At 43.0% G+C, this 25,852-nt stretch overlaps 2 protein-coding genes across 5 annotated transcripts in view; both read left to right on the forward strand.

The window, feature by feature from the left end:
* Window positions 1–25,852, forward strand: part of LOC117673941 (uncharacterized) — a 145,115-nt gene that overhangs the window by 85,732 nt on the left and 33,531 nt on the right. The gene's annotated exons all lie outside the window — the stretch shown is intronic.
* On the forward strand, window positions 13,466–19,560 carry LOC117673938 (zinc finger protein 24-like). Of its 4 annotated transcripts, none has more exons than XM_034431666.3 (5): window positions 13,466–13,581; window positions 15,413–15,841; window positions 16,529–16,643; window positions 16,771–16,838; window positions 17,426–19,560. In XM_034431666.3, exons 2-5 carry the CDS (start codon window positions 15,425–15,427, stop codon window positions 17,471–17,473), a joined length of 648 nt encoding a protein of 215 aa, XP_034287557.3. In that variant the 5' UTR covers window positions 13,466–13,581; window positions 15,413–15,424; the 3' UTR covers window positions 17,474–19,560. The 4 variants fall into 4 exon arrangements, with proteins under 4 accessions (XP_034287557.3, XP_087739903.1, XP_087739904.1 ...); XM_087883777.1 differs by having other exon boundaries at window positions 13,485–13,581; window positions 15,279–15,841; XM_087883778.1 differs by lacking the exon at window positions 13,466–13,581 and adding an exon at window positions 14,556–14,942.

The raw sequence follows: 25,852 nt of genomic DNA on the forward strand, positions 1-25,852 counted from the left end.
AGGAGAAATCCTAAATTCTGAGTCATGCATACATCACTCTCAAAGATAAAAGTTTCCTATAATCATAAGGTCTGTTCTGTCCTCATTACATTACATATTGCTCTGTGTGGAGCTTGACATGCAGCTAAACCCAACTATCCTCCAATAAAACAGATCATGTGACTAGATCTGGAGTATATCTGAGGGCATTTAGGAATAGGATAGGTGAAACTGGAAAAATAGAAATACAGGTATTCCTCGAGGTACGAACCTAATGAAGCCTGCCCATTAGGTTCACCTCAAAAAATGTGTCAAATGAATCAAATTCAATTTTACAAATTTTTAAAATCAAATTCATTAATTGAATCAAATGGCTTGTTAAATGAATGAAGATCTGACTTACTTCCTGGGGGCTGCTGATCAGTCATTTCCACTGCTGATCTGCTGATTCCGGTGCAGCTAAAGGAGGAACTCAATTGCCTCCAAGCAGGTTCGCAGAGCTCTCTGTTTGCTGTTTTAAAAAAATCCACTTTCTGCTCATCAGCTCAAGCGTCTTCAGAGAGCTGCCCACCACTTACTGTTTGCTTGACACCCTCTAGTGTGACCTGTGGTCACAGACTAGGAGCCAAAGGCATCAAGGCCAACATTAGTGAAAGGAGGATTTGTACTGAGTCTGTTGGCTGGAAGATCAGCCATCTTCTGTGTTTGTAACCTACCATGGAGCTTGCGACAAGAAATACACCCAAAGATTACCTACTCACCCATCTTTTAGCTTCAACTATCCACAAACCAGCAGTTCTTATAGCTCCTTCTGTAAATAGTCATCCTTGATGTTTGAATTGAGGGTAATAGTGCAGCACAATCAAAGAAGCAATCTGATGATTGCCAGGAGGATTTTTCTCCTCTGTTTCTATCTTTCCTCCTTAAGGCAGCCATCTACTCCCCATAGACCATTTTGATCGAGGGGGCACGTTTCCTCAGGGAGCTGTCTCTAGGGATAAGTCTTTAGTTTAGCATGCAGTCCATTCCTTGGGATAGGTTTCATACTATCGCACAGTGTGGATGAGGACATTTTGAGATTGCTGACGTTCTAGTACTGAACACAAGTGTTGGCAGTGGTGCCAGCCTTCGCAGCTAGTGTGTGTGGCACTTTTGAAGGACTAAGCTATGTGAGTCAGGCAAGTAGTAGTTCGAATGACTGAATTCCAGGTTGAGAATCTGCAAAATCTATGTAATTCACGTCGAGTCCCTGAGGCCAGTGTCTGAAGTGTAAGAACTTCAGGACGGACTTCCGCATCTGAGTGTGCAGGTTGAATGTGTTGACCTGAGGAGCAGTCTGATCTGTGTTGCACAAGAATGCAGGCCCTCATGACCACGCAGTGTCTTTAAGGTGACTTGCAGCAACAGCTCTTGTAGCGTGGTCTACGGGGTTGTGATCAGTAGGTGCATATTGTAGGACAGCTAGATCCCCTAATTCTTAGAACTCTATTGTTAACATAAACATAAAATTGTCTGGTCTCTGTGTTGATGTAACCTAGCATTACCTTCCGGTCAGTATAGAATTCAAAATCTTTACGTTAAATGTCCATTTTTGATGAAATAATTTCAGCTAATACTGCAGCACAAGGTTGTAGTCTGGGTATAGTATGCTCAGGATATGGAGCCAGTTTTGTTTTGCCCATAACAAATTCTATGTGACATTGTGCTTTAGTATCTCTTGTTTTTAAGTAGGCAACAGCAGCTACTGCTTTGAGAGAAGCATCAGAAAATATACAGAGTTTTTGGCTTTGTAACTCTGTAAAGCAGGGATATCAAGCTCAATTTATTGAGGGCCGCATCAGCATTATGGTTGCTCTCAAAAGGCCAGTTGCATGTAAGACTATGCTGACCAACAGCGCCAGGTGTGCATGGCTGAGTAGACATGGCTGGGTGGTTGCAGCCAGATCGTCGGATTGCGTGGGCATGGTTGGCTGGACATGGCCAGCTCGACACTGCTCACTGGGCCTGGCTTACTTGGGACAGCTGGATGGAACAAGTCGTACTGGCTAACTCAACATGGGGACGACTAGAATTCTATACTTGTTCCAGACAATTCCAATTAGACTGGGAAAAGAATATTTTGAAGATTTGAATAAAATAGTGTTAAAATATATTTGGCAGGGTAAAAAGGTGAGGATAACATTGAAATTGCTACAAGATGCTAGAATAAGAGAAGGTTTTGGTTTGCCTAACTGGGAACTTTATTATCAAGCGACAAATTTGATGTGGATTAAAGAATGGATAATGCTAAGAAATATTAGATTACTGACTTTAGAAGGACATGACTTGTTGTTGGGATGGCATGCTTTTTTATGGTACAAGGGAACAAAAACACAGGGATACTTTAGAAGGCATTATATATGAGAGGCTTTGCTATTAAACTGGGAGAAGATTAAAAAACAACATTATTTAAAAATTCCAGTCTGGTTATAAATGATTGAAGCATTTTCATGTTCAATAACATTTAGAAAGGAACAAATTGTTAGGTATAGTGAATTATTGAATGAAAAGGGTGAACTTAAATCAAAGCAAGAATTAAACAAACAAGGTATAAAGATGAATTGGTTTTCCTATATGCAAATACATTCTAGATATGATAAAGATTGTAAGACAGAAGGTTTTTATAATAATTTGACTAACAGATAAAATCTTAACAGGTTCTGATGACTATGTAATTAAAAAATTGTATGGTTATTTATTAGAGGTTAAATTGGAAGAAGAACAAGTTAAACAATGATTGCATGGGGGAAAATTTTGGGCATGGAATTGATTTAGAGAAATGGCAAAAATTGTGGACGCAAAATTATAAAATGACAATGTCAACAGCATTTAAAGAAAATTTGTATAAGGTGCTTTACAGGTGGCATTTACCCCCAACGAGAATAGCCAGAATGTTCAAGAACAAATCCGAAAACTGTTGGAAATGTCATCAGATACCGGGCTCATATCATATGTGGTGGACAAAAAATTGGAAAAATGAGAAAATACCAACGCAAGATTAAGTTATTAAGAAAATAATGGAATGTGCTGAAGTGAGTAAATTGACATTTGAAACTAGAGAACAAGAAGATAAACAATACTGCAAGATATGGGATTTATTTTATCAATGGTTAGATAAAAAAACATGGAAATGAAGTATGGCTGAGATTTTTACAATATAAGAACTGTAGAATAATACAAAATATAACATAAAGATGTATTACTATTGGAGTGATTAAAGGTGAATGAAATGAATGTTATAATACAATACAAGTTAATTCAATTTTTAGAATATGTTGTATGAAATGAGGGAAGAAATAGCCATAGTTAAATAAATGATAATAATATATAGATATATACTAAATTGACAATATGAGATCTTAGATAAACTGTAAGTTTGAATATGGTGAAGACATACAAAAAACTTGTAACCAACCGACACACTGTTTGTACTTGTAATAGATGATGGATTTATGTTTTTAAGGTTTGTTTAAAAATAAAAATAAACGTAAAAAAAAAACCATGGGGACAACCAAGCTGCTTGCCCCCTTAAACTCCTGTCAGCCAAGCGTGTGCGTGCATACATCCATGCACACGCGCGCACACACACACACACTCACACTGCATTTCAAGTTTGGGGACTTTTATCCACAGAAGAAGGAAAGGGCCTTCTCCTCAAGCCCAGGCAGTTTCCAAGTTCAGATGTGGATAAACATCTGCAAGCTTGGAATAATGTGTGTGGGGGTGCATGTGCACAGCATGTCAAAGGAGATCTTTTTCTCCCAATCCTAGACATCTTTGGCATTTCCCTGTCCGGTGCCCTCTCTCGGCAAAGCTGGAGGCGGTGGATGACGCTGCTGCATGTGGAAGCTTGGAGGAGAAAGTTTGCAGGAAGCAATTTCCTCCGAGTCCAACTTCCGCCTTGACAGATCTCTGGAGAGGAAGTGGAGGTGGTGAGGGAGCTATGCTCTGTCTCCATTATAATTAGTCTGTGTGCAGCTCGACATGCAGCTACACCCACCTATCCCCCAATAAAACGGACCGTGTGCGTAGATCTGAATGCTTTGTTGAAAGAACAGGATATGGTAAAACTGGGGAAAATAGGAATACATACAATGAGAACTGAAATACAAGAGAGACCGTATTCAGTTACTGCTGAACATAACAATGAATAACTACTAGCAATTTTAATCTGGCAGCGATGCTCTGTGTCTGGGATGTGGGTTTGTCCTTGGATGATCATGTGCCACGGGTTAAGATGGCTGCTTCTGCCTTCTCCAAATGCTAAAGGAAATGGAGTGTGCCTTCCAAGTGTGCACTTGGTTTGAGAGCTCAGGCAGATGGGTAAATGGGTAGGATCTGCTTCAAACAATATACTTGGGGAATGTTTGTCCCTCCGGCCACTAGATGGGGCAAGAGAACAACAACAGTATATAAAGTTACATGGTGTGCCATGACAAGCTACATGGGGGAGGCTGGCCAGGCAAAGCAGGAGGCAGAGGGCGACGGTGCCTGTGGAGCTGCAATGTCCAACTTCTGCCTTGACAGATCTCGGAAGAGCAAGAGGAGCATCACTCCCTGGTCCTGCATGAGGGAGTCTGGCCAGTGGTGGGATTCAAATAATTTAACAACCGGTTCTCTGCCCTAATGATTTATTCCAACAACCGGTTCCCTGAAGTGGTGAGAACTGGCTGAATCCCACCACTGATTCTGGCCCTTCTTGAAAGGGAATCCCTGTTTCCAATATTGTGTGTTAAGGATGGTGGCTTGTTGGGGCAGCCTTCCCTCATGCAGCTCCCCTGCCACACCCTCCTCCTCTCCAGAGATATTCAGGGGAGACACATCTGAAGGCACCGTGCAAACTCCATATTGGCTGCTTCTACCTCTCCAAGCCCCGCAGGCAGGGGTGGTTCGGACCGGCTCGGGCGAGTAGGTAGCGATGGCGGTGGGCAGTTTGGAGAACCAGTAGCAAAAATCCCTTCCCCCCCCCCAGCCTCCAGCTTGCTTACCTTCTGTTGCATTCATTCTGATGGGCTTCTCATGAGGGTCCAGATTAGAGATAACACAAGGACAGGTGTTTCTCGTGATGAGAGAGCCTCGAGCTGACTCCAGACCTCTCTTTTATTAATTATCAAAATACAGCGTTAACTCTGGCTATGTTGCGAGGGGCCCCATCTCCCGTTATCAGAGATTACCTCACTTCTCAGGAATGTTCTGCAAGGAGATAGGAGATGTCTCTGCCTTTGCAGGCACAGCCTATGTTATTAACAAAGAGAGAACGAATAGGGCCCTTCAGAGAGTATCCATATGAACCCACTTTTCATAGTCAGATTATTTCGGTGCTAAGCTCCATACATGTGTCCAACCAGTTAAACTGATCTATACATGTACTATGGCCACCGTATTCCCACAACCTTCGCATGCCTGCCTTGGTTCGCTTGCTGTAATCCCTGCAATACATTGCATCATCAAGCAACTGAATCTCCCTGCCTGCAATCAAGCTCATTGGTGAGCAGCTCTTTCTGCCTGCCTGCCTGCCTGCCTGCCTGCCTGCCTGTAAGTTTTTTTCCACTTTGGGAGCTTTGGGAGCTTTAAAAAAAAAGTTAATTGGGTTAATTGGGTTGAGGGGGAGTGCCCAGCTGGGCTGGTGTGAGCTGGGGCCGAGGCAGTGGGGGCAGGCCCCTTGCCATCTCCAGGGCAGCCCTGCAGGCCAGATCTAAACACATTATGTGGTGGATCTGGCCTGCTGGCCTTGAGTTTGACATGTCTGCTGTAGAGGGTAGAGGGGCATATGGCTATACGACTCGACAATACGATAAAGCTGGTAGAGAATGTTTCCATCAGGTAGTGGGGCATCCCAGTCAGATGTTTCACAGCAGAAGTCTTTGAGTAATGCTTTGCCTTGAATTGTGACAGGGGCTGCAAATCCTAATAGGTTGTAAGGTGATTTATTGCAGACAAGACACCCCTATGAGTGAAAGGTTTCTATTCTGTATTTACTCAGAAGATAAAGAAATCAGTTTTCAAGTCTCACAGAAGACTAAGATTGTGTTGGACAGGTAGAGAAATTGTCCCTAAATTGAAATCTCTTCAATTGTTCGAGTAGTCTTGAAATGAAAAGACTTCCATAACAGTCTTGTGAAGCCTGAGAGTTGAACAGGCAAGCATTTCCTATGCTCTTTTGAGGAGACTGATTGCAGACTCAATTGAAGGCATGGAATTTAAGCAGTCATCTACGTAGAAGTCCTTTTCTATGAATTGTCTAGCATCGGAGCCATATTCTGTCTCACTTTCTTTAGCAGAATGTCTGAGTCCATTGATAGGGATTGCAGGGGAAAGGCTGTTGCCAAAGATGTGTACTTTCATACACTACTGTGTGATGTCTTTGGAGGGATCATTGTCCCTGAACCAAAGAAATCTTAAGAAATTTCTGTGTTCCTCTCTAAAGAAGAAGCAATGGAACCCCTGTTGGAGGTTGGCTTTGAAAGCAACAGAATCTCTGCGAAATCGCAAGAATACTCTAGAAGTTTGTTATTGAGGTCTGGACCCAATAGGAGAACATCATTTCAAGAAACTTCTTCAAATTTGGCACTAGAGTCAAATACTGCCCTAATCTGACCTGGCTTTTTAGAGTGATATACTCCAAATAGTAGTAGGTACCAGCACTCCTCATTTCTAAAAAGAGTTCATCCTCAATAGACATTACCTCAAAAGATTGTCATCTTTTGTCTTTGGGGAAGAAGTATCCATCAAATCTCTCTCAAGAACTTTTTTTCAGGAGCATCTCCCAGGACGATCCAAATCAGGACACATCAAGAAGTAGTATAAGGTTCCTCCACTCTTATGATAGATCCTAGCTTTCTCGTCTTCTCTATGTATCTCTTCTATAGCATACCACCTCCCATTTTATTAATTATGCTTTTTGAAATTGTGTCTCCCTCACAGGGAAGAATAGAAGGAAGCTCACACTTTCTTCTGGGGGAGCAGGACCTGTGACTGAATCCCCAACTCAGGTAAGAGACAAACATTCATTTACTAGATTTGTATTTTCCCTTTTCCTCAAGAAATCACTTGATGTACATATTTTAGGTAGTCCTTGAGTTATGACCAGAATTGAGCCCAAAACCTTTATTGGTAAATCTCTCTCACAGGAAAGAGTAGAAAGAAGTTATTTTTTCCTGATGGTAGACCTGAAATAGTGGTCAAAATTCCAACTCAGGAATTTTATTAGATTTGTATTCTGTCTTTCCTTCAGAAAGTCAAGCTGAGTCACCTTTCATTTTTCCTTCTTGTTTCGGTTGACTTATTCCTTTCTTCCTCAGCAACAGATTTAAATGAGATTCTTGTTAGGGAATGTATTTTTTTTCTAATACCACTACTTTAAATAGAATGCTCTTTACTAAAGTAGAACATTGCCAAAAGCTTCCCAGTCAAGGAGCCCCTTCCTGCCCCCCCATGGGAAATGCACCATTTCTTTGCTCTTTGCATGAGCACCTTCCTTGCACAGAAAATCCACCAGGGGGGGCACTTCAGCTTTGGACTTTACAAGTTGGGAGGGCAGTGATGTCATTCAGTTTTTGCCTGCTTAGGATACTGGACTCTCTCACACTTTAACCCTTTGAGCTCTGCAGGAGTTTAAAAAGACGGAAACAAAATCCAGAGGTGGAGAAGGTAGGTGTGTGGGGTGTGTGTGGGGGGGGGTGTGCGTGTGTGGGTGTTGCAGTGGTGAAATCCAATTTTTTTTACTACCGGTTCTGTGGGCGTGACTTGGTGGGCATGGTGTGGCTTGGTGGGCATGGCAGGGGAAGGATACTGCAAAATCCCCATTCCCACCCCTCTCTGGGGCCAGCCAGAGGTGGTATTTGCTGGTTCTCTGAACTACTCAAAATTTCCGCTACCGGTTCTCCAGAACTTGTCAGAACCTGCTGGATTTCACCCCTGGCTCCTGGCCAAAATGCCAAGAAGCTTTATACATTTTCACTAAAAGAAAAGGCGGGACAAGGCGAGATAATAAGAAATATCATCTAATAAACATTTTAGTAATAATCCTACAATTTGTTCTCTTGGTCTCTAGCAGTCCCTATTCCTAAGCCTTGGCTAATGAATGCCTCAGGAGTTATCGAATACACATTTTATTGGCTGCAGGCCATCACTATTCCTAATTGTTAGCTGAGATCTGCAAGTTGTCAGCTTTCTAACTACCCAGAATGGTTATAAGATTTACACATGCACATTTCCTGTAGATGAGCATTCTTTGTTCTTGCCAGACACACTCCACAATTACAGGCTTTCTGATTTACTTTCAAGTGTGTGTCATGACCTGGCTTTATTTTAGCATACAGCCCATCAAAAGATGATGCCTACATTTTCACTATGTGCTGGATGACACTAAACTAGACTTGGATCCCCTGCAGTTCAATTTGCCTTAGGAAAGTAGTAAACCAGCATCTTAAACCAGGGTCAATTGACTGGCATTTCAACTTATGTGAACTGGAGTTTCATGCTTTGAACTACATTTTTTAAAAGCAAGTCTCTCTTTGTGAGTAAAAAGAAATTGAAATGATCCAAATGCCAAATAGACTGAATTTTCTTGATGGAAGACATCACTTTACCAGCTCAGAAAATTCTACTTCTATGTGGGGATGAGTGTTGATGAATGGGCCAATCTACTACTTTCTGGTTGTTTGAATATATTCTCTTTTCTATAAGAGAATCGCAAAATGGAAGTCATTTGTTTATCTTCTTTAGAGACAACGTTATTTCTTTGGCTAAGAGGAATTTAGGTATTCCCATGGCTAGGTGAACATTGCTATTGTTGCAGAAAAATAAAAGAGATGAATTTCGAAATCAGAAAAAGCTTTATTTTGGTCAAAAGGTTCAGATAGCTTAATATAAATTCTAACATCTGAACAAAGATGTATCTTTATAGTAACAAAAACAGGAAGTATCTGAGATCTGCCTCTTTACCTAGCCCCCCTCCCCTATTGCTTTAGGCAGGAAGCTCCATGTGGTTTAGTTCTGCATTTTAACATAGTACCAGGAAGTTAGCTAATACTTGTAGTTTGACTTTTTGAACTCTGCAACTTTCTCAAGTCAAAAGGGCCCTTCAGAGATCATGCAGGCTGACCCCATATTATTTCACTCTTATATTCAATTTCATTTTACGTTCTACCTTATCCCCCCCCCCTTAAGACTCTATTTTACTTGTTTATAATTGAGTCTTACCTATTACAGAGCTTAACTCAACAATTGTAAGCATATAACATTTGACATAACATAATCAATTCAGGATAAGATACACAGTAATGCAAAGGAAAGACAAGTAATACATATGATTTTCAAATCTTATTCTCTGAAGCACTTTCTCTAATTACCCAGTTGAGAGTTGTACATATGTTCCTGCATCAGAAACTTCGTTTTCATTAAAGAGATCAGGGTCCATTTTACAGTCTATAAGGCTTTCTATCAAAATCAACTCATTTTTAAACTTTTATCTCTTTCACTGCTCTCATAGCTAGTTGTCTGAACAAGGAATAAAAGCCAGGCCTGTCACAACAGGAATAACATCTGTCTAATCCAGCCAGGCCCAGACAACTAAGAGAACTACATTTCTGTTGCTTGTAACTTCTGACCCATTTTGGATGCCCGGTCTTGTAAATCCTTGGCAATCTCTGACCACATCTGTCCTGACTTATTCATGTAAAAACAACAGTCTTCTCTCAAGAATACACACAAACCACCGTCTTGGGCCTTAACCAAGGTCCCTGCAATTTGGTTCAGGTTTTTTTGGAACTCCTCTGACAATTGCCTGAACTGTGTTATGGAGTGTGCCATTTCACCTACACCTGTTCCAACAGCAGTCCCTATCCCCAGGATTGCTAATAGTGGGACCAAGAGTGGCACCCTTTTTTTTTAACATGCCCCATGAGGGGAACAGGGATAGTGTGCTCTCCATTGACAACACTTATTTTGGGGAAGATGTATATGCTCCAGTCCAGTTTGTAGGTAAACACAAATACACATTTTTCCCACATAAGAAGAAAACTCCATTTTTCCTTACATACACACCTATAGTCATGGAAAATGTATGGGCTCATTGGTTTTTCTCATTAGTCCAGACTCCTAAAGTCCCTGCCACTAGCATGCCACCAGTGGCTGCAATGGGACTTCTAGTGTAGGGTCCTTTTGCTTTTCTCTGAGAATTGTGCCTTCAAAAAGATAATGTTAGCTTGCATTTCCAAGGGGAAGTAGGACACATAAGCCTGTGTTGGATCTAATGGAGACATGTGGTGGTATTGAGAAGTGACCTTCTGTTGAAATAATAGTGGGCATAAGGAGAAATGCCACTAGTTAGGTTTACATCCATAAGTATCGTTCTAGGGTCAAGGCCCTCGTCACCTCTCGTCTGGACTATTGTAACGCTCTCTACATGGGGCTCCACTTGAGGTGCACCCGGAGGCTCCAACTGGCGCAGAGTGCGGCCGCGCGGGTGGTTATGGGAGCAACGTGGAGCTCCCATGTAACACCTCTCCTGCGCGAGCTGCACTGGCTCCCGGTGGTCTTCCGAGTGTGCTTCAAGGTTCTGATTACCACCTTTAAAGCGCTCCATGGCTTAGGACCTGGTTATCTACGGGACCGCCTGCTACCACCAATAGCCTCCCATCGGCCAGTACGCTCCCATAGAGAGGGGCTCCTCTGGGTGCCGTTGGCCAAACAATGTCGACTGGCGGCCCCTAGGGGGAGAGCCTTCTCTGTGGGGGCACCTATGATCTGGAACGAGCTCCCCCCGGAGATACGGAGGATCCCGGATCTGCGCACCTTCCATCGCGCACTTAAAACGTTTTTATTTCATCAAGCTGGCCTGGCCTAAATCTTCTCCCTTTTAAAATTTTTAAATTTAAATTTTAAACACTAATTTTAATTTGTTTAATTATGGGATATTTTTAAAATTTAGCCAAATTGTTTAATCTGTTTTAATCTATTTTAAATTTTGTATCTCTGTGTTTTATCTTTTGGCTGTTCACCACCTTGAGTCCTTCGGAAGAAGGGCGGTATAGAAATTTAATAAAATAAAATAAATAAAATAAGTGTATTTCTGATGGACATTGATCTCCCATTAGGGATCCTACAGGAATATCTGGTTCCTGATGTCACTTTACACACAAGGAGGGTGACCCTAGGATTTCCACACCAACAGCTATAGGGGCAACAGTAGGGAGGTGGCTCATCCCTAGCCTTTTGAATGCATTATAAAAGTCTCCTTGCAATTTGGCTACTGCTACTTTGGTTCTCCGTCTAATATCTTTTTCAAGGACTATTGTAGCCCTGGTCCTGACCCAAAGATCTGGTTCAACTAGAACAGCATTGTAAGATGAAGGACCAGCAGACAAACAGAACCAGCATTTTTGGCTTAGGGTAGGGTCAGACTGATTAACTAGGCTTTAACTCAATTCCAGTATTCTTAACATGTAGTTCCCTTTTCTCAATTGTTACAGGGGCCATTCTCCCTTTGTTCTACCCCACTCTGTTCTGGGATTGTCAGACGCTTGTCTTTAGGTCTTGGGGTTGGCTTAGGTCCAGGGTACCGACCCCACCTATTGATGGTATGTCGTTGGTGGGAGTTGACCTGTTCCAAAGAGTTCACACCTTGTGACTCATTCTTGCCTTGTCTTTTGGGGTTTTCAACTTCCCCAGATCCTTTCTCAAGGGCAACAGTGTCACTTGGGCATTCTCACAACATTGGGAACTACTATTCAGTGTGTTATTACTCATTAGGCCCTTTGCCAATGATAGCCAAAGGCACAGAAAACTCATAATTGTCCTCTACACAGAACCTATCCAATCACAATTCCCTTAATCTACAAAATCACCACATCAGGAAGAAGGTTAGGGTTATATGTGACTTGGGAAAAGGCAATATTAGTTTTACGTATTGCACAGAACCACCTCTTATTTGTTAAATACAATATCCACATTCCTAGAGCTAGAGCAGCCCCACAGAGAGCTCACTCCCTGGCTTCTTTAAACATAAATATCTACAGGAGTTTCGTACTGCTCTCTGTCACAGTCTATGATTTTAAATTCAGCACCTGTCTTTTTGAGGAAGAGGTGATTCCAGCATACTATATACAGCAAATCACAATTAATCACAATAACAGCAAGCACGCTTATTAAAATAAGAGATAGTGTACCTATGGCTATATATGTTTGACTTCCCATTCCAAATCTTCAGCCGTACGTGGAGGGTCAGCTTCCGGTGTGACACCAGTAAGGCCTCTTCTGCCCCGTATGTTGCCTGCCCGTTGCCGGTAGGACAGTTATAGGGGGCGCTTCTTCAAGCATACTACTAGGGGTCGGGCCTAGTCCTGGTCTGCCTCCCAATATTCCTAAACTGCGGACTTAACTTGAGTCCAGTGAATCCAAGACTTGGATTCCAACATTTTTACTGCAAGTGGGAACACATGACCACAGTATACGGGCCCTTCCACCTAGGCATTAAACTTTTTTCTTTCCAGTGTTTTACCCATTCAATCCTCCAAATCACAATTTAATCATTTCTACTTTCATCACAATATAATTTAAAATATTTCAATCATTACAATTTCCCTAATTAAATTTAGAATTGTTCTAGCTGTTATCCAAGTTACAACTTAATCCTTTTTACTTTTACCACCATATACCATTAAAGTATTTCAATTGTCACAGTTTATACTTATTCATATTTCTAGAAAAAGATTAAAAAAGAAAAACTTATCATTGTCTAGATTTCAAAATACAAAGACAAATACTCCAATTATTATTCATTTCATTTTTACAATCATGTTTTCCCATTTATTTCTTACTATTATTTGAATATTATAACTAGAAGTGGTCAAAAATGGTGGGCTAAAGGACACACAATATTGTTGGATTTCTTGTATTTGCTTATTTAATTCTCCCACCATCTGATTCACCCGCTTAGTTTCTATCTGGCTTAGGTCTCCTATATGATTTTCAAGTATTTCAAAAGGAAATAATCTAATTCCTTTACGTGGAGAATATCACACAGATCAAAGTAATAGTGGTAATGCATTTACTCACTTAAGGTGATTTTCAAGGCATTTTCAAACCTTTTTCACCTTTTCTCTTATAGTCCTGGTCAATCAGGCTTGGGAAGGTCTGCTCCACTCTGGTTGCTGTGTTGACCTGCATACGTTGTTTCAATTTCAGGACCCGATGCTTGCAAAAGAGTAGCTGGGTTAAAGCATCTGTTTGTTTCAGGATCACTCATGGTTTCTGAGTGAGGAGAGCTTGATGCTTATAATTTCTGGGGTTTGTCAGCCATAAATGGCCCTTTGTCTCTAAAACTCCTTGAATTGCATGGCTGGTGTAAATGGTAGTTGGCTGCGTAAGGGTTAATTTCCTAATAGTTGGACAGACAGTTTCCTCCCTTCCATCGCTCTCTGCCTTTGACTTATGGTAATGGGGCGGGGTTAGCTCTTCTGCCTGAGAGGAACAGGCACTGCTAAGGCTTCAGCATGGGGTGCAGCATATCCTGGTGAGTTATCTTCTGCCTATAACTTCGGTACTTCAAACTCCGGCCAGGTATTGGGGATTTGACCTTCTTGAGCCATATTTCTCGCCATATTTCATCTGGGGGATGCCTCATTATTAATGACATCTTGTCTTCATCAAAGGACAGAATAGCTCCCATAGGATGTCATGACCAGAAGGGAACTGGACACACAGGCATATAGAGAAACTGGTGTTCTATAATTACAGATCTAGTTGCCCCTGTGTCTACTAAGAAGGTTACATTATTCCCCCTATTTTCATTTGGACCAAGGATTCAGTGGGGGCTTGACTGAACCCTGGTCCCCTTCAGTCTTCAGGCCTCTCATCTACTGCAGCCAGGTCTATGGCTTCCTTTCTTTACAGAATGCCTTTGCAGCTTTTCTTCAAATGCAGATTGAGCTCACTAGGCTGAGAAGCAACTTTTCTAAAACAACATACGCACAAACCTTGCAAGGATGATTCAAATATGCTGCCCTGGGCCCCTTTATGGCAGGGCAATCTTCTTAGCCAACACAAGAACTGTCTTTCCTCTTTGTGTCCCTCTACTGCTGAGCAGAATACTTTCACTCAATTAAATCCAATGGAATTTGGGATGCAAAGAGAAGGAAAGCAAGCTTTGTCACTTTTGTGGCTAAGCAAAGGTCTCAATTAGATGCAAACGAGTCTTTTTATAAGTTGTGCGCAGAGAAGAGATGCATTTTCACTCAAACAGAATGTCCAGCAATGCTCCAAGAGGAGAAAGGGAGGGTTCCTTCTTGGAAACTGTTGGTCTATTATAGCCTGGAGGTTTCCCCCGTCTGTGGTTTTTAAAATGTTACCAATGGCACTACTTAATCTCTCTCTCTCTTCACCTAAAGGAGAGCAGTCATCAACAGTTCCAAGTTCTGCCAGGTAGGATTGTGGGTCTTTATAATGACTTGTTGGAAGGAAAAAAAAGGAGCCTTTCCCTTTAAGGATTGTTGGAAAGCAGAGCTTCCCTTTTTTTCTTGCTTGAGAGCAAAATTAGTTTATTGTTTATAGGAAGGCAGGCAAGCACAGCTTTCCGTGGCTACTGTGAACAACTGTACTTTGTTGAATCTTTTCCATCAAAGCCTGGAGTTCAGTTTTATTCTTGCCCTTGCTCTCTTCTAATCCAATTTTTATTTTTAAAAGAGAAGTATAATTTTTCTTGGAGTTCTTGGTAATTAGGATTAAAATTTATTTCAGCAAGTAAAAAGGAATTTTTGTTTTCTCTTCTTTTTGTTTGATGTCTTGTTGTACAAGTTTTTCATTTTCAGCTATTAATTTGTCTAAGAACTTCTATCTCTTCCTTGAGATTATTTACCAGAAGCATCATTTCTTCAGAGATAGTAATTACTGTAGGTAAATCTTTTAGTCTTGCTATTTCTAATGTAAGTTGATTCTGATATTATTATTATTATTATTATTATTATTATTATTAATTAAACTATCATTTTCGAATTGCATAGCTTCTAATTTTTCTTGTTCATTTCATTTTGCAAATCATCTAATTGCTGTTTAGCTTGCCTAATCATATTATCTTTAAGATTTTCAATATTTATTTTGTGTCCTATTTGTAAATCATCTTTCACTTTTGATAATTCTTCATGCCTGAATAAAAGTTGAGTCCTTAATCTCTCTATCACTCCATATTGTCAGCTGTCCCAGAATCACATGTGGTTGGTGGTTCTGCTTCAATAATAAAGGGAACCTTTCTTTCCAATCAGCCTCCAGCCTCCATTTTATTTACAGCACCTTCCTGCTGTATTGGAACTGAACCAGATGGATATTTCTTCCAAGAAATGAAAAAGCATTTGGAGGTACACAACTTTCCTTGCACTAATTTAGAATTGTGTTATAGGACAGAGAAAGAATGGCAAGCCGTCCTTTAGCAAGTGGGGGAATTGGAAAAGGCCCTTCCGGTGCTCAGTCTGGAATCCACGGGGAGATCTGGGCAACAACTGGGCAGAAGATCCTGGAGGAGAAAACCACCCTTTCAAAAATTCAGCCCTGGAACTTCAGGAGCTTCCAATACAAGGAGGATGAAGGTCCCCGAGGACTTTGCAGCCGGCTCCATTCCTTTTGTAGTCGATGGTTGAGACCAGAAAAGCACACAAAAGTGCAGATGCTGGACCTGGTGGTTCTGGAGCAGTTCCTGGCGCTTCTGCCCCTGCAGATGGAGAGCTGGGTGCGGGAGTGTGGAGCAGAGACCAGCTCCCAGGCGGTGGCCCTGGTGGAAGGCTTCCTCCTGAGCCAGGCGGAGGAGAAGAAGGAGCAGGTTGAGTTGCAGGTGAGAGGACTTCCTCTTGGGACTCCAGAAAAAATTGAATATAATAAACAAGAAGTTCACATTTTTGTATCCTTTTCATAGTTTTATTAAGCTTATCAAGATATAAAATACAAAAATTTGAAAATAGTAGGAAATGGGGTGTGGGAAGGGAAGGGAAAGAAGTGTAGGGGAAAGGGGGAAAAACGAAAGAAAACCATTGACTTTTTTTTAGCGCTGTCACATAAAACATTACAGCTTCAATGTTTTACTTTTACATATTTATTTGACCATGTATTTGATTGTTTTAAATATATCTTTGGTAGTTTATCAGTGTTAACTAGAAGGATACATCATTTTATAAAAGATTTATTTTAAATTATAATTTAATACAAATATTAAACTCTTCAACCGCATGTCTTCCCCTTCTTCAGGCATTATATTATACACAAACATCTTTGCCTTTGGATCAATGTATTCAAATTTTGATGTCTTCTTACCAGACTTTCCTGGCATTCATACTATGTGTAGAAGCTCCACTAATCTTTGTGTAGTTCCCTTATCCATTCTAGAAGAAAGATTTTGCACAGGGATTTCTTTCTTCCTTCCCTGCCTAATTGATCGACACCGAGTGATTTGCAGTGGTGTTCACTGGAAAAGAAACCACTTCATGATGTGTGATTTCCATTAATTCTTTTCTCCTATTTCAAGTCCTTCGCAATGGAGATCAGAGATCCTGAGAGAAAGAGGCATCTGTCAAATCTCCCTGAAGAACTGTCTTTCAGGGGGATCCCTCAGGGAGATCCAATTCAGGACACCTCAGGAGGTAATATAAGGTCCTTCCACTCCTTTGATGAATCCTAACTTTCTCATCTTCTCTGTGTCCTCTCCTCTATAGCATTCCTCCTCCCATTTCACTAATGATGCTTTTTGAAATTCTGTCTCCCTCACAGGGAAGAATAGAAGGAAGTTGACTCTTTGTTTTGGGGGAGCAGAAACCAGGATTGAACCTCCAACTCAGGTAAGAGAAGAACATTCATTTACTAGATTTTTATTTTCCATTTCCCTCAGGAAATCAGAGGATATGGACCAGGGGTGGGTTCTATTTACCTTTACTACCGGTTCGAAGCGGGGCTGTGTATGCATGCTTGTTTCGCTCGTGTGTGTGCGCGCTCTTCTGCGCATGCGCAGAAGTGTTTTGATTACGGTGGGGTCAGTGGGCAGGGCCTCCCGCCGGTTTTACTACTGGTTTTATAGAACCGGTGCGAACTGGGGGCAAACCACCACTGATGTGGACAGCATAGGTAGTAGTCTTAAGTGTGAAAAATGAGCATGTCATTTTTTCGCTGCTGTGTAACTTTGAACAGTCACTAAACAATAAAAACTGTTGTTAGTCGAGAACTACATGTAGTGTCTTCTGCCATTTTGCCCTCTGCTTTTGGTTGGAGATTCTTTTTAGGAATTTTTTGAAGACTAGTTTTTTAAATACAAAAGTCTTTCACTAATTACTGTGTTTACCCAAAAATAAGACCCGGTCTTATATTCTCTTAGGCCGCGAAATAGCACTCAGGCTTATTTTCGGGGGTGTCTTATTTTTTTTACATACAGGAGGTGATGAGCCCACCCTCTCCATCCTACATCTGCTTGCCTCGGTAACAGTGGCCAAAGTTTTCAGCACATCCCGGTCTCCACCTGCCCTGCTTGCTGGGCCTGCTGCTGCTGGGACACTTTTGGCCGCTGGCTGCCAAGCGGCTGCCTCTGCTGCTGTTGGCCTCCTGGCAGTGTTTCTTTCGGCCATCCTACTGGGCTGTCCTGTGTGCTGCAGGGTCAGTCATCCCAGATCTATGACTTCTGGAGCGCCCCCTTGCTGCATGGGCTTTGCAGAACCATAGGTCTGCAACAACAGCTATGCCTTCTCCCTTCGAAAACACGCCAGGATGTAATCTGAATAACATCACCCGAGAGGTCTCATGGAGAGGCGGGTGAGCCCCTTGCCCTTCGCTGTGCGGCTTCTCTCCCATGTTTCGCCTATGCTTTAGCCTAGCCTTGCCCTCTATTTATTTTATTTATTTTTATTTATTAATTTAATTTGTATACCGCCCTTCTCCCAGAAGGGACTCAGGGCGGTGAACAGCCAAAATTAAAAAACATACAAATGCAAAAGTTAAGATAATTAAAATAATTAAATCACTGGCTACCCAATTTAAAACCCCAAATCCATAAAATTTAAAAGCCCAATTAAAAACCATTTAGGCTAGGCCGGCTTGATGAAATAAAAACGTCTTCAGGGCTTTACGGAAGGTCCGGAGGTCCGGGATCAATCGTATTCCAGGAGGCAGCTCATTCCACAGGGCGGGTGCCCCCACAGAGAAGGCTCGCCCCCTGGGGGCCACCAGCCAACATTGCCTGACCGACGGCACCCCGAGGAGGCCCTCTCTGTGAGAGCGTATTGGCCGGTGGGAGGTTATCGGTAGCAGCAGGCGGTCTCGCAAATACCCTGGCCCTAAGCCATGGAGCGCTTTAAAGATGAGAACCAACACCTTAAAGCGCACCCGGAAGACCACCGGGAGCCAATGCAGCTCGCGCAGGAGAGGTGTTACGTGGGAGCGCCACGTCGCTCCCATAATCACCCGCGCGGCCGCATTCTGCACCAGCTGGAGCCTCCGGGTGCTCCTCAGGGGGAGCCCCATGTAGAGAGTGTTACAGTAGTCCAGGCGTGACGTAACCAAGGCATGAGTGACTGTGCACAAGGAGTCCCGATCCAGAAAGGGGCGCAACTGACGTATCAGGCGAACCTATATCAGGCGAACCGATATCACCCTCCAAAGAGGGAGGCCAAGCTTCAAAGGGGATGGGAGGGCCGGGACAAATCTGAAAAAAACAGACCCTTCCTTCCATGCCAGGTTTCCGTGAGCAAGCCCGGGGAGCAGCTGGCGAAGAGGCAGCCCTCAAGTGACTGCTCTCCCTTTTTTCCTTCTCCTTCCTTCTGAAGTGAGGGTCGAAAAGCCCCATCATTTCCAGCCACCATCCCACCACCTGTCTTTGCTTACAGAGTGTGTGGCACAGCTGGAGGATTAGGTTGGATGACAGGGGCCGAATGTGCACAAGTTGTGGCGTGGCACCACCCTGCCCTGCCACTTGCCTTCCCTCACCTCGCGGGGGCACCAGCAAGAGATGTGTGGGGGCAGGTGGGGAAGGCATGCGATCCAGCCCACCAGACATGCCATGAGGTTGCCTGCTCTGTAGTAGTTGCGGGCAAGCAAACATGGACAGAGTGGGCAGAGGGTCCACACGGCGCATCTGGTAGGCCAGACTGCATACCTATCCCACCCCACCCACGTCTCTGCCAGTGCCACTTCTATGAGGCGAGGCAGGGGTGGCACCAAGGCAGGGCTCCTACATTCTCAGCCCCTGCCATCCAGCCTGATCCTCCAGCTCCACCACTGCACTCCACAGAAGAAAAGATAGATGGTGGGACAGATCGCATGCCTCCACCTTCCCTTGTGCAGGCCAAAGTTGTTCCAGACATTATCTGGCCCCGCACATGTGCTCACCATCTCCTATGACGGCCATGTCCACTGCCCCACCCTCCCTGATGACGCACTGAACTCAGGCTTATTTTGGGGGTAGGGCTTATATTATGAGCAACATGGAAAATCATGCTAGGTCTTATTATCAATAGATTGTATTTTCTGGGAATCACGGTATTCTCCATGCTTTTCAATAAAAAATGTTTTACATAATTCTTCATGGTGCCCCTTTTTAATGTAATTCTTTGAGTTGGATTTGTGCAAGGATCCTGAAAAATATTTAAATATTCAAACTGGCAAATTATCATTGAGTAAAAATTGCTCTGAAAGAGAACATAAATTTCGCTTTCAAAATAAATATTAATTCCCTGGTTTGTGCCTGGATTTGGAGGCCAAACAAACCAGCTTTGCAAAGGCTAAGAAATGTCTTCCTCAGAAAATGTTTTCCATTTTCTTATTTACATGCCAGCCTATGGCTCACAATACCAGCAGCTTCTTTGCAATCTGAGGAGGGGCAGAGTCTCTGGATTTTGATGGCACACAGATCAATGGCTGAGCTCTCCCAGTACTTTTATGAAGGTGTTGAGGATTGTCAGAGTGTGCACAACGTAACTACTATTTTGAGACAACCCAGGAGCAAAATACAGTACACAGAGGTTTGTCTTACAAACAGTGGTTTATATACAAGACTTTTATATAGATTCATACACGTGGTAGGCACATACCAGGCAATCAATCAATCTTCAACTCTTCAACTCTACACTGAGAACTACAATGCAGATAGAACACAACGAGGAGAAAGATACACGAGGGGAGAGAGGGGGGGGGGACGCCTTCTCATGGCCTCCCTTATATAGACAGCTTCTTAAAGTGGCAATAACCCTGCTGACTCATCCTCAGTCTTAAAGTGGCTGGTCAGTTTTAAATCATCATTACTCTGACATGCCTCCCATTTAAAACTGAACAGCAGAATGCTTTAATATTCCTATGGTCAGTATCTACTGACTCTGTATACTCTATCTCATTATTCTCCATTACATCCTGTTTACCATCCCTTGGCTGGATACCGTTACTTTCTCTTTTCACTAACTCAGTTTCCTCCGCAGGATTATCTGCCTGTCTGTCATTCTCATTAACTTTGGCTTCCTCAATTTATCTTGTTGTTCCTGAATGCCACTTACTCTAACCCCACTTGCAGTGAACTGCTCAGGAGGTATACCTTTATTACTCCTTTCAAATCTCCTTGGTATTATCCGTTCCAGCGTTTCTGTGCTTTTACTTTTTATCACAGGTCTATCCTCTTCTATATCTACTTCTGACCTGCCTTCATGTTGTTCCTTTATCATACTTCCTTCCAGAAAATTAGTGCTATGCATTGGCATGAACACATCAGGATTAGCATGCACCCTATTCCAATTGTTCTGCTCCACAAAACTAGCAGATCTACAAATCACAACCTTTCTGGTTCCATCTGTAAACCTATAACCTTTGGAACCTGGCTCATACCCAATAAACCTAAGCTTCTTGGCCTTTTTCTGTCCTTTTCTCCTGGTGCCTTTGGGACTATGCACCCGGGCATAACTGCCAAATGTCCTTAGATGAGCCAAGGAGGGTTTCCTTCCACGCAACAAGAAATACGGCGTTTCCTTTATTGCCACACTCCATATCCTGTTAATTATATAATTTGCTATCTCTGTAGGTCCCCGTCCCCCTCCCACCCCCCGTAAACCTTACCCATGCTTCCATCAGCAAGCAATGAGTCCTTCATGGTCTGTATCACACCATTTCTTCTTTCAACCACTCCATTATCAGCCAGTGAATATGGATTCATACATCTAAACTTAACCATTATTGGAAATTATCAGACATAAACTCTGTTCCCCTGTCTGTTTGCAGCTGGCATACTTTACAACCATACCATCGCTCTACAAGTTTTCCCCATTGCTTGGATTGTTGTAATATTTCTGTCTTGCTTTTTAGCAAATAACAAACCCATATCTACTGTAGTCATCTACTATGACTAAGGCATACCTAGCTCCTCCTAAATTGGGTGCCATAGGGCCAATCAAATCAGCATGTACTAACTGCAATACTTTGTTTGTTTGCCTTGAGCTTTTCTTACTTACAGGATACACCCTGGAGTTTGACTCCTTACAAACAGCGCAATCTAAATACATATTGCATTTCTTTATTCTAAACCCCTCAGCTAGGCTTGGCATCTTCTTTAGTAGATCAAAACTTGCATGCCCCAATTGTGTATGCAACAAATGTACGCAATTGTCATGTGTGGGAGCATTCATAAGTGCACATGCACAACTCTTCTCCTGCCTTGCAAGAACGTACTTCGCTCCTGCCTTGCAAGAACGCCATCCTTCTTAACCCCTCGTGCGCGTATCCTTCCACTTTTCCTAATGGAGTACTGCCCTCCTGCAAACAGTATTTCATAACCCTGCCTGTCTAACCTGGATACACTTAACAGATTATCTTCATCTTCTTTCTTTTTCTTTTATTAGATTTGTATACCGCTCTTCTCCTTTCGGACTCAGAGCGGTGAACAGCCAAAATAAAAACATTTGTACACAAAAGTTAAAATAATTTTTAAAAATAATTAAATGAAATTTGGCCCATAATTTAAAACATTTCAATTAAAAATCAGTATCAAACGTTAAATCCAACATGGAATCAGGCCAGCCCGGCTAACCGAAAAAAATAAGTTTTTAGGGCCCGACAAAAAGTCCGGAGGTCTGGGATCACTCGTATCTCTGGGGGTAGATCGTTCCAGAGGGTAGTTGCCACCACAGAGAAGGCTCTCCCCCTGGGGGTTGCCAGCCGACATTGTCTGGCTGACGGCACCCTGAGGAGGTCCTCTCTGTGGGAGTGAACCGGCCGGTGGGAGGCAATTGGTGGCAGAAGGCAGTCCTGTAAGTACCCCGGCCCTAAGCCATGGAGCGCTTTAAAGGTGGTCACCAACACCTTGAAGCGCACCCGGAAGTCCACCGGAAGCCAATGCAGCTCGCGCAGGAGAGGTGTCACGTGGGAGCGCCCTGTTGCTCCCATAATCCCCCGCGCGGCCGCATTTTGCACCAATTGAAGCCTCCGGGTGCACCCGAAGGGAGCCCCATGTAGAGAGTGTTACAATAGTCCAGACGAGAAGTGACGAGTGCTTGAGTGACCGTGCATAAGGAGTCCCGATGTAGAAAGCGGCACAACTGGCATATCAGGCAAACCTGATAGAAAGCCCCCCTGGCCACGGCCATCGTATGCTCTTCTAAAGACAGCCGTGCGTCCAGGAGGACACCCAAGTTGCGGGCCCTTTCCGTGGGGGCCAGTGATTCACCCCCAATAACCAGGGATGGCACCAGCTGGCTATACCGGGACGCCAGCAGCCACAGCCACTCGGTCTTGGAAGGGTTGAGTCGAAGCCTGTTTCTCCCCATCCAGACCCGCACGGCCTCCAGGCACTGGGACATCACTTCCAAGGCATCGTTGGGATGGTCTGGGGTGGAGATGTACAGCTGAGTGTCATCAGCGTACTGATGGAACTCCACCCCAAAACAATGGATGATCTCACCCAGCGGCTTCACATAAATGTTGAACAGGAGGGGCGAGAGAACCGACCCTTGTGGCACCCCCCAAACAAGGCGCCTCGGGGTCGACCGCTGCCCCCCTGTCAACACAGATTGCGACCGGTAGGAAGATAGGAGGAAAACCACCGCAAAACGGTCCCCCCCACCCCCAATCCCTGATCTAATGCAGGTACATATAGGACATTGTACAATGTTTCTCCTATCTCAGGTACATACATGTTGCCTTTTCCTTTTACAGCAGCTCTTTGACCATTAGCTAGACTAACACGTTTGCATAGTTGGTTTCAAACCAGAAAATGGTTGTGCGTCATTTACAATATGCTGACTCACCCCACTGTCCAACAACCAAGTGTTCCTGGTGTTTTCAGATACTGTTGCTGTCAGGGAAAATGACACCTCATGTGTTGAGTAGTTTTCCGCCCTTGTCTCGCTGCTCCTCTGTTTCTCCTCTCTGGGCAGCGTTTCTGGAGATGCTCTGTAGAACCACACGTGTAGCATCTCTTCACTGAATAAACTGTCTCAGCTGCTTTGCCGGCATCCTGGATTGGTGCAGGTGCTGGTTTGTGCTGAATATTCTTGCCTCCCTTTCCCGGTCGCCTCTCCAGCCGTTTCTGCTCCTCCTCCAACAATCGACCAGTCAAATATGCCATGGTTAAATCCTGCTCTTGCATGGACTCTAGACTAGTCACAAGAACGTCCCATGAACTGTCCAATGAACTAAGCACCACATAAACCTTGTGTGCCTCATTAAATCTCATTCCTCTTTCCTCTAACTCAAGGAATGTCTTTCTCATATCCTGCAGATGTGTGGACATGCTCTCCCCCGGCTTTAGTTGTGCTATATACAGTCTCCTTTCTGCAACACTTTACTTCCCACAGTCTCTCTAATATAAACTGCGCAACGCCACCCAGCAGTCTTTCGCAGACTGGAGACCCCTCACGTGTATCAGCTGACTGTCCTCTAAAGCCAGAATTATGCTGGTTAATGCCTTTTCATTTCTTCTCTGTTCCCCATCATCCAGGACTGCTGGTGGATTAGTAACAATCATCCACAACTCCTCCCTCTGCAGTTACATCTCCATCTTCACATTCCAGGAGAGGTAGTTTGTCTCATTCAGCCGAGACACCAAGATAGCTCCTCCCATTATGCCAACGGAGGCCATGTTGCCTTCTCTCTTTCACAAGCCATTAACCATTATCAAGCCATGTTGCACAACCCCTCTGTCTCTGGTGCAAGCTCTCACTGGGTTTCTCTTCTCTCTAGTCACTCTGGCCTTCTCTATAGCCTGGGCCCATAAAATGTCTGGAAAGAATCCCTTCGCCTACAGGCACACTTCTGAAGGGTTAGGATCACTTATTGGTGGGTTTTCCAAGGCCCACCTGCCAGTTGATTCTTTCAAGACACTGAGGGCCTTTTGATTGTGGATGGATTAATAGTTCCAGAAGGAAGAGTATTATGATGATGGTTGGTTGGCTGGCTGGCTGGCTGTTTGGTAGATCAATTGATCCAGAAGGAAACTGGGCTTATTTAATCTGAATGGCAGTGAAAGTCCTACAGAATCATTCAAGTTGATAAATTCTGCCTAAAATATTTCTTTAGTCACATGCTTTTTGTTCTGTCCATTTTGTCATCTAAACCATGGATTCCTACTAAGCATAGCTACTTTCCTTAGTGTATATGTTTGCTTTGGGAATCTCTAAATAAGAGGAAAGATGCTGCAGTGCCTCTTCGGTCTGTTCTGTATTTTTTTTTTCCTTTCAGGAGAGTCTTGTGTCCTTTGAGGAGGTGGCTGTGCATTTCCACGAGGAGGAGTGGTCTCAGCTGGATCCTCACCAAAGAGCTCTGCATTGGGAAGTCATGGTGGAGAATTATAAGAACGTGGTCTCTCTTGGTAAGGGTTTCCTACTCTCCAGTCAGAGACTTAGGGAGGACATTTTGTAGTTAATGTCATTAGTTAGTTCTTATGAAAACATCTCTAAATAGATATCCCCTTATTTCTTCTGAAAGATTTAAGTGACAAAGTAATTCCTTAGTTTGAGGTAATGCCAAACTCCATCACACAGCTTTCAACTATTTTGGCCCAGATGCTTCCATATCATTCAGGTATTTTGACTTAATGTCTTTTTCAAGGTTTTATGTCTCATCCATAAGGATATTATCATTTCTATACCTATTATATTGTTAGTATAATATAATATTATAAGGATACAGATATGCAGTATATATTAGAATTTGTCACAATTAATATGACTTTTGAAAGAATGATCTTTTCCCCTAACCTTTCTCTCACTTTCATTTCTCTTTCCCTTTGAAGGTGAAAATGAGAATGACAATAAAGACTCTGGAGAACCAATCGAAGTCTTTAGACAAGGAGACGTAATGGAGAAACCTGCAATTCAAACAGAATTCCAAAGGCAGGAGAGAAACCTGTCAACTAACTGGAATAAGGAAAGCTCATCTTCGATTGTTGCTCAGATGCAGGACTTTATTGATCAACGAGGAAAACTAAAGAAGAAATATATTGGGAAAGGTCTAAGACTCTTCAAAGAATCATTAGATGTAAATGGACCCTGTCCATCACAAGCCAAAGGACCAGCCAATATATGCAAAGGAAAAGGAAAAAGTTACAGTTGGATATTCCCACTTTCTCAAGAAAATGGGTCTCTTGAATCACAGAAAACTTTTCACATGGGAGAGAAGTCAAATAAATGCAATGAACATGGAAACAAGATTGTTAATAAAAGGACATGCAGAAGGGAGAAGCCATATAAATGCATGGAGTGTGGAAAGGTTTTTAGCCAAAAGAGTGCCCTTATTACCCATCAAAGGATCCACACAGGGGAGAAGCCATATAAATGCATGGAGTGTGGAAAGGACTTCAGAACAAGCAGTAAACTTACATCCCATCAAAGGATCC

This window comes from Pantherophis guttatus, chromosome 2, assembly GCF_059756535.1.
Source record: "Pantherophis guttatus breed Tessera chromosome 2, ASM5975653v1, whole genome shotgun sequence".
NCBI classification, from domain to species: domain Eukaryota; kingdom Metazoa; phylum Chordata; class Lepidosauria; order Squamata; family Colubridae; genus Pantherophis; species Pantherophis guttatus.